Source organism: Hemicordylus capensis, chromosome 16 (assembly GCF_027244095.1).
Source record: "Hemicordylus capensis ecotype Gifberg chromosome 16, rHemCap1.1.pri, whole genome shotgun sequence".
Taxonomy (NCBI): domain Eukaryota; kingdom Metazoa; phylum Chordata; class Lepidosauria; order Squamata; family Cordylidae; genus Hemicordylus; species Hemicordylus capensis.
Window position 1 is genome coordinate 17319596 of NC_069672.1, and position 9133 is coordinate 17328728.

General features: G+C 63.3%; 1 protein-coding gene across 1 annotated transcript in view; it reads left to right on the top strand.

The window, feature by feature from the left end:
* EPHA2 (EPH receptor A2) overlaps window positions 1-2477 on the top strand; it is a 29731-nt gene extending 27254 nt beyond the window's left edge. The window contains exons 18-19 of the mRNA XM_053281431.1: window positions 30-185; window positions 1351-2477. Of these exons, the coding sequence (XP_053137406.1) occupies window positions 30-185; window positions 1351-1456 (262 nt within the window). The 3' untranslated portion in view covers window positions 1457-2477. The remainder of the gene's footprint in view (window positions 1-29; window positions 186-1350) is intronic.
* Window positions 2478-9133: the final 6656 nt, after the last annotated feature.

A 9133-nucleotide genomic window follows, 5' to 3' on the forward strand; every position in this document is an offset into this window, starting at 1 on the left:
GGGGCCGCTCTGCCTCCTTGTCTCTGAAGGGTCTCCATCCGCCTGCCCAGCACCAGCGGCTCAGAGGGGACCCCCTTCCGGACGGTGGCTGAGTGGCTGGAGTCCATCAAAATGCAGCAGTACACGGAGCACTTCCTGGCCGCCGGCTACAATGTCATCGAGAAGGTGGTGCAGATGAGCAGCGAGTGAGTGGAGCTCCCGGCCCCCCCCACCCCCCCGCACACGTGCCCGTCAGGCATCCCCTGCGACCCCGAGAGCCCTTGGTCCGTGTCGCTCCGCTTGGCCTGCAGCGGCTGGAAGCAACTCTCCCAGCCCGCAGAATGGGGCTCTCCCCAGCTGCTGGGGGGCTGGAAGGACCACCTGGGGCCTTGCTCCGGCAGGCCCTGCTGCTGCTGCTGCTGCTGGCCCGTCCTCTTTCCCAGGGAAGTCCAGGAGCTCTCTCCCCCCCCCCACCCCCGCCAAGAGAGGAGGCAGCTGGGGATGGGGCTCCTGCTTTCCATGGGGCCTCGGCTCCCGGATATGGTGGTTTGGGTGAGTGCCTGTAAGGTTCTGCTCAGCCCCTTTCTAGAGTGCCGTGGGGAGAAGAAAAAAAGAGAAAACCGAATTCTGGGGTGTCTTTGCACGATTTCACTCCCGATTATTTTTTCACCTCTCTGGCTTGTCGTGGGGCAACCCTGCTTTGCCTGCAGAAGCCCCCCGGCTCAGCGCCTGGCAGCAGCCCCACATCTCGAGGACCTGGAGGCTCCAGTCCGAGAGCGGCCTTGGGAGGGCGCCTGCTGTTTGGAGCAGGCGACAGGGAGCCCCACGGGCCAGGCTCTGACTCCATCCCAGGCAGGCAGGCGTGAACGGGACCGGGGTCAGGCCACCAGTCGCCACCGCTTCACAAAGGTGGCCGTCTCCCTCCAGCGCTCTCCTCACCTGCCGGCCTCCAGTTCGGCCTCCCGTGAAGGGGCAGAGACACGTCTGGGGCTCCTCTTGCAAGGGTCCCGGCCCCCCCCCGGCCCTGAGCCACGCGATGATGCCGTCTGCCTCCCTCCGGTGGTTGTGCTCCTCCCTTGGGAGGGGCCGATCCAAGCACGCACCCTCCAATTAAGCCACGTTTATGGGGCCAGGGAAACCAGGAGCGGCTCATAAACAGCAGGCGGCTGCCTGGCCTCCTGGGATCGGGGCAAGGGGGCCCACGCCTTCTGCGCGCAGGGCTGGCTGGGCTCCTTTCCGTGGCACTCAGGCGGCGGTGGCTCCTGGGGGCGCTCTTCTCCCTGCAGCAGACTGGGGCGTTGTGCTTGGGGGGCAGATGGGGCGGATCCCCCCTTGCCACTCCTCTACATCTCTCCCCCCCTTGTTTTCCAGGGACATCAAGAGAATTGGGGTGAACCTCCCGGGCCACCAGAAGCGCATCGGCTACAGCCTCCTGGGGCTGAAGGAGCAGGTCAGCACCATCGGCATCCCCATCTGAGCTGGGCCGGCCCGCCCCACCGTCTCTGAGCTGGATCTCCCCGTCCTTGGGGGGCACCTTGGCAAACCTCCTTCCTGGCCCATACTTGAAACGCAGCCCCCCCCCCCCGCCAGCCTGGCGCCACCAAGGCTGCCCTCCTCGGACCAGACGGGGTCTCCGCTGCCGGCCTCCTGCCCGCCTCTCCCTCGCTCCCTATTTATTGCTCGCCCTCGACTGGAAGCCGCAGCTGCCTCCGCGTGGTGGTGCTGGAGGGCTCCGGGCCGGGTTGGCAGCGCGGGACTGAGCCACTGCCCTGGCGGGGTGCGGCCACCAGCCACGTTCCGTTCCTCCCCCCCCCCGGGGCTCCTCTCGCACCCCCCACCTCGGCTGCCTCATTTCTCCACTTGCTGCCTGTGGAGGGTGGACGGAAGCAGCGTGGGGCGGCCTCCCTGCTCTGCAGCCGGATCTTGCCCCACCCTGCTCGGTCTGCTCCTGCCTGTGTCTGGAAGCTGCACCGAACCCCAGAGTGACTCTTTCTGGCGGTGGCGTTTGCTTTTCCAACAAGAAGGAAGGTGCGGAGCCCTGGACACAGTTCGACTGCAAAGCTTGCGGCTGCGTGACCCCCAACTCGGGCACTTTGGGGCGGGGGGCCATTCTCGGGCGCTGAAGGGCGTCTCCTTTTTCCGAAGGAGCCCAGCCAGCAGCATCAAGAGGGAGCCCTTCCTCACGGGAAGTGCCTCCGACATTTTTACGCTTCAGCTCTGAAGTGGTTTTGTCGAGAATGACCCCAAGTTACTCTCCGGAGAGTCCTCTCCTTGTTGACTGCTCTCTTATTTATTCGCTCTGTCCAAATGCCAGCCCCACCATTGTTACTGATCAACTTCTCTGTTTTTTTAATTGTAATTTATTTTTTTATATTTATTGAAGAACTGTTATGCAGGAAACCATGCACAGTTTTTTAAAAGCAACAAAACAAAGTTTACTTTTGGGTGTGCATGGACCTCTAGCTCTAATAAAAGTGTTTATTCTTTAAAAAAACAAACCAACCCACCACCCGCTAGTTTCCTCTCGCTGCAAACACACGTGGGGACGTGCTGAGAGTGCTTCGTCCCCTTGGAGGAGGCCAGGCCTGACCACGGTGGGAACCCCCAACCTGCGTGGAGAAGGCTCAGCTGGGCCTTGGACTTCTTCCGCCCGCCCGGGAGGCAAACGGGGACCTCACACACTCCATCGAAGAACACAGTTGTCCGTGGCCGAAGGTAAAGTCGAACTGGTGGGAGGAGGTGCCCAGATTTGCCACGAGGCCCCCCCCCCCCCGGCTCTGCAGTCCTCCTGTGTCGGTCCTTCAGGATCCTCCTCGGCTTCTCCACCTCCCACCATCTAGGACTGAGTGGAGAAACGAGGGCAGGAGCTGCTCTTCTCCCACAGCAGGGCAAGGACAAACCTCTCTGCTTGGGGACTCGGAACTGGCAGACCCTCCTGGCCCAACGGGATGGAAGGCCCAGTGCTTGCTTAGGGGGGGCCGGGGCTGGGGGGGGGTTGTCCTGGGCTCAGTGGCAGAGCCCCTGCTAGGTCTGCGGCAGGTCTCGGCTTCATTGCTTGGCATGCCGGTTGCGAATATCGGGAGGAGCCGGAGGTCTGGTGAGTGCCAACCAGCCGGGCCAGTGGCCTGATCTTGGAGCAGGCAGCCCCACCCCTGACCCGGCCTCTCTTTCCTTCCCTGCTCTTTGCCGGCCTCTCCCTCTGGGCCACTTCAAAGTTGTCCCCCAAAACTGGCACAAAAAGTGGATTTTTCAACCCTGATACAGATCAGGCTCTAACACACAATGCTCAACCCGAATTGTGTGTGAAGTGCTCCCCGAGAGCCCGCAGGGACTTCGGGGTGAATTCGGTCGCTATGTGAACATCCAACCTCCTCCATGCCAGAGGAGATGCGAACCAAAAGCCGGGTGTGAGAAACTTCCTGGTACCGGTTAGTCACCTCCTCCTTGGTGCCATTCGTTTCATATCCTGGCCAACCCTGCCTGCCGGGAGTTGCAACACTTGGGGGCTGGGGGGTGGCTAATGCTTGACTCCCTTGGTGGCCGCTGTCCCCGGGAGGGAGGGAGGGAGAAGGTGGCCAGCCTCGATGCAGCCCCCGAGGCCTGGCTGCAGAGGGGTGCCGGTCTCGCTCCGGAGGGGCCTGGCGGCTGCCCAAGCCCTGCCCTGCCCCTCCATCCCGGCTGCCAGGAGCAAGCCTCTACTTGGCCCCGTTCGTGGGCTGGGCCGATGCTGCCGAGCTGGTTCGCGGCCTGCTGGTTGGGATTTTCCGAGAGGGGCGGTTTCTCCAGCCAAGCTGGTGGTGTGTCACTTTTTGGGGATTGCAAAATCCTAGGGTTTGGAGGAAATGCACAGCTTGGTTGGAAACCTCCCTCACGGTTGTTTGCAACACCCGGAGCCTTTGGGCTGTCCTTGTCCCAACCAGGCCAGCAGGGCGTTTGCCCAGCCCCCCAAGGAAAGGCGATGGGGGGCTCAAAATGGCAATGGAGGAGGGTCAGGATCAGGGGCCCTGGTTTGGCAGGCTGGCTAGAGCCACCCTTTGCGCTCTGGTCTCCGGGTTGAGGGATCCTAGGATGCCCATAATCCATGGGGCTCACTCAATGTCTGTCTGTCCATCCCCACCCCTGCTCACAGTTGTGTGGGTCTCCCTCCCTCTCTCTCTTAGTAAAGGGGTAAGGGTCTCAATGGAAAGCCCCTCTCTCACTCAGCCGCACAATGCCCGGGGCCCCTCCGGCCCCCTCCCCATTGTTCCCTAAACTGTCCTGTGATCCCAGCATCCAGTTTGCTTCCTCCCCCGTCTCCTCTGCCCCTCTTCCCTGCCTATTAATGTCCCCCTTGCAAGGAAGCATGTGCCAGGAGCAATTACTGGTCCTGCCGCAGAGATCTGAGAGCCCAAACCAGGCCTTTGGGCGGGGGGGGGGCCTCCTGTGGTGGCTGGCCGGGGGCCCCCATCAATGTCCACCACTGCCATTGTGCTGCTGGAAACGGAGCCCAGTCAGGTCAATTTGTCTCGGTGCCGGGTCTCCCTCTCCCCGCCCGCTATTTTAAATGCAAGTCTGCTGCGGGGAGGTCAGAGCTCCCTCGCTAGAGGAGCAGGAGGGAGGTGCTGCAAACTGACCTCCTTGTAATGGGGGTGGGGTGGGGGGTGGGATTATGGATTAAGCCTATGGCCGCTTCTCCCTTCAGAGACTCTGGGCTGCAAAAGCCCCCTTGGTGTAGGGATTGGGGCCTGATTCCCTGGGGACCTGGCCACAGGCTGGTTCTTTCCTCACCTCTTGCAACAGACTGAGTGACAAATCCTGGATCAGGCCATTCCTGCGGGGAAGGCATGGGGAGCCTGGGCTCTGCTGCCGCCCCGGGGCCAGCAAGGCCCAGAGCAGAAGCCGCGCCTGTCTCTCCACTCCCCACAGCTGCTTTGGGGGCAGCCAGGTGTGGATTCTGTCAGAAGCTCCCCAGCCCCCCCCCCCCGCCCCGGGAAGGACTTCCCTGCAGTCAACCGGCTGGTTGCCCCAGCTGGCATTCCCTGCCACGGCGGCGGCGGCTGCTTCTCAGCATTCGGAAGGCCCGCCCACCATGGCGGCTTCCAAGTGGCTTTGGCACCACTGTGGGCACAGCCCCAAATACTGGCAGCGCTGCCAGGCCAGGGGCCAGTTTTCTGCTGGTGTGACAGCAAAGAGCAGGAAGGCTGCCAGGCGGGCGGCCCCACCCTGGGCGGGCAGCTTCCAGGCGGGTGTAGCTGAAGAGCAGGAAGGGAGCCCCAAAGCTGGCCTGCCAGTGGGGCCAGCAGCACTGCAGCAGCAGCCGCCGCCCACAACGCGGCCCCTCTCTGGGGGGGGGAGTGAGGGGGGAGCGAGGCCCATGATGCCCCGCAAAGCAGCCAGGAACGCCAGCGGGCCGTGGCCCTCGGGAGTCGGTTCCCATTCCCACATCAGGGCTGTCAGGAGGGGCCGAGCCAAGACAAATATTTGGGCTGCAATGGAGGAGGAGGCAGACCTGCCCTCCCTGGGGCCTTGCACCCAGGCTAAAAATAAGGCGCTCCCCTCCCTGCTGGGTCGGTTTGGCTTCAGCGTGGCGGGGTTGGCAGAGGGACACAATCCGCCCCAGGCGGCGGCGGCAGCAGCAGCAATCATTTTTCCTGGGGGAGACGGTGAAAGGCCAGCTTGCTCCGGCTCCCGTCCCAGGAGGGTCCCAAAGAGAGGCCCATCAGTCGACCCCCACTGGCTCTGGCTGGAGGGCCAGGCTCTTGGGCATTTGTGGCCTGGTGGCACCCCAGCCGTGGGCCAGCAGCAGTGGGGGGGCGGGGGGGTGATTGGAGCCGATGGCCGCCTCCTGCTGCTGCTGCTGCTGCTGCAGAGGGAAGCCGGCCGTGGACCCCTCCGTCCCAGAACTCCTCTGCGAGGGCCTTTCTGCTCCAGCCCCCGTTCCCAGCAGGGAGCCGGCGGCGGGGGGGGGGGGGGCTCTTGCAACACCCCCCGGCTTCCCCCCTGTCTGCTGCTTTTTAGCCATCTGGTGCGGTTTTACCTTTTTCTTGGTTTTTGATAGAGAAGCAGCGTGCTTATGTTTTTAAACTGCACTAAGAAACAGAATGCATTTGTAAGCAGAACAAAGAGCCGTCTTCAGCTGGGCAGACGCATGGAGTTCTTTGACGGGGATGGGGGGGCCCTTCCAGCCTCCCTCGCAGCAGCGCCCTCGGAAGGCAGCGCCTGGCTCTCCTGCATCCTTCCCTTAGAAATGCCCCCGGCTCTCTCAGCAGCCCCCGTCCTGTGGGCTCGGCTGGTTTCCAGGCTGCTGAACTGCCAGAGCAGGCCGCCCCCCCCCTCCAAAAGGGAAAGGGAAGAGACTCCGTGACTCACACGGGTCACTGGGCACGGCTTGGAAGAGCAGTGACCCTTCCAAACGGGAGCTTGAGAAAAAGGAGTCGGCCATGGCGGAGATGGGTCCTGCTCGGCTGCAAAAGCGGCCAACGCAACCAGCCCCCCCAGCCCCCCCCCCCCCGCCGGGCATGTGGTGCAGCAGCAGCAGCAGTGGGGGCCCCCGGGGGGGGGTGCCTGGCCCCTCTGCTGTGGGCGGCCACAGATCCATGGGAGGCCCTTGCTGAAGGGGGGGGGGCAGAGAGAGTAACTAATGGTCTCCAGCGGCAGAGTCCGGCACTGGGGGGGGGGCGGGATGAGGAGCCAGGAGTCTGCTCCGGGTGGGGGCCTGGAGCAGCAGTCGGGCCCCACGAAGGCCAAGCCTGAGCGGCCACCAGGCGCATCTGCTGATGTGGGCCAGTCCTCCTTTCTGGGCAAGGCCTCAAACGGCCTGCAGCGTCAGCAGCACTGTGGGCTGACCTGGTTTGCCAGTCCTAAAAATAAGCCCCCGCCCCCCGCCCTGCTGCCCTCAAGCCCCCCTTCTATAGCAGGAGTGCGCCGGAGCAGGACAGAAATCGGCAGGGTGTGGAGAAGCGGCTAAGGGGCCGTTTGTTCCCCTTCCCCATTAGAAATGCCCCCCCCAATAAACTAGGCGGTGCTGGTTCCTCCTTCCGGGCAAAGCAAAAGAAAAGCCCTTTCTTTACACACGACAGGAACGAAGATGTGGGACTCACTACCACCAGAAGTAGTGACAGCCACATCTTAGACAGCTTTAAAGGGGATTACAGCAATTGATGGAGAAAGCGGAGCATCCTAGTGGTTGCAAATTAACCATGACTGCTAAGTGGACCCTCCAGTTTCAGAGGCAGTCTACCCCAAAGGCTGTTGTTGCTGGGGGAGGTGGCAGCAAGCAACAGGCATCTGGCCAGCCACTGTGGGACGCAGGAAGCTGGATAAGAGACCTCTGGCCTCCCTCCGTAAGCCCCGCTTTCTGCCCTGTGCCAGCCTCCCAGGGAATCGGCTGCTGTGGGAGCTCCTAGCCCAGCCGCCCTGCAGGGGGGAGGAGGTGGAGGCGCCGTCTCTGCTCCCCCTTGTTGTCCACTGGCCCAGGAGCTCTTCTTCTTCCACATAGTAATCCAGCCCAACCCCAGGGATGAGGCCGCACATTGGTTGGAGCCCCCTGGCCGCCACCTCCCCTACGCAGCCAGCCTGGGATGTTTGCGGGAGAACGAAACGGATTCTTAATGCCGTGCCTTCCTTATCTCTCTTTCTAGCAAAGCCTGAGTCTAGCCAGGGATAGTTTTTGAAAGCCCTCTAAGCTAGCAGCCGGCTGTGCATCATGTGGCAATGAATCCCACAAGCTAATTATGTGTTGTGTGCCGATCTACTAAAAGGCAACAACCACTTAAGCCGCTCCACAGCCAGCCTGCCTCCCTGCTGCTGCCGCCTCTCCTCCTCCTCCTCCTCCTCCAGGGCCGAAGGCATGATAGGGGCATTCAGGTAGGGCGGTGCTCAGTGGCCGCCTGCACCTGAACATGGAGGCTGTACTTAGCGGCTCGAGCGGGGGACACCGCCCTGGTTTTGCGGCTTCAAGGGGCCATTGCCCTCCGGGGTGGCTGTGGGGCCTTTCGCGAGTGGGATGCACAACCCAGATTGCCTCATCCCATCGTAATTTCAACCGTGGGGATTAAAAGAACTTTGCAGACAGGTGTGTGCGTGCGTGTCCCTAATTCCCTAATTAATTGCATGGGAAAGGGCATCTCCACCACTGGAATGCCAGCACTCCGAGCAACCCAGAGCAGGGGATCCGCTGCAGCCCGAGTGGAAAGCCTGGTCCAGCCAGGATGGGGGCTGCCTGCCCGGCTGACAAGAGGAGAGGCTCGGCTCCCTTGCAGGGATGCTCCAGCAGAGGCAGCAGCCTTTCTTCCCCGGCCTCTGGGCCAGGCACTTCTCCTCTCTCGGCCTAACCTACCTCACAGGGTTGTTGTGAGGAGAAGCAGCATCAGGTACAGCACTCTGGGCTCCGTGGAGGGAGAGCAGGAGACAAACAGGAGGGAGGACACGGAGGCAGGCTGGGGAGGCAGCGCAGAAGGGCGGCCCAGCGGTGAAGCCTCCTCTGCCTGGCGCAGCGATGGCCCCACACTCCCTGGCAGCAGCAGCAGCAGCACCTCCAGGTAGGCCTCTGGGGAGCGGCTGCTGCCAGTCAGTGCACAGCATCCTGAGCTCGAAGGCCCAGGGGTCGGACGCAGCAGCAGCAGCAGGCCGCGACATCTGTATCCACACAAATCATGCAGGATGAGCCGTGTGTTGTGTGTGTCTCAGTTGTGTGGCACAGGAGCAGGAGGACACGGCTCGGCGCTTGGGGGGAGGCACCGGCCACTGCAGGCCACACACCCCGCGGCCCGCCCGAGGAGGGGGGGCCATAGAGGCAGGCGCCTAGAGGGGCATCCTTCCGGCTTCCGGCTGCCCGCGGCCTGGCAGCGGCGTCGGCCTCCCGGCTCTTCCTTTCTTCCTTCCTGTCCGGAGCGGCTCCCGCTCGCGTTTGAAGTGAACGCGGCTGCCGCAGGCTGAGGGGAGACCAGGCCCCGGGCGGAGGCGGAGGCGGAGGCGGAGGTGAGCCGGCCAGCGGCGCGGGAGGGGCCAGCGGGAGGGTCCCCCCTCCCCCTCACGGGGTGGGGGTGGGGGTGGGGAGGCGCTCTGACTACAACTCCCATCGTCCAGGGCCGGAGGGAGTTGTAGTCCTGCCACATCCGAGGGCGGCCCGTGCCCCCGCCCTGGGTGCCGTGTGGGGTGGGCAAGGAGGCGCCTT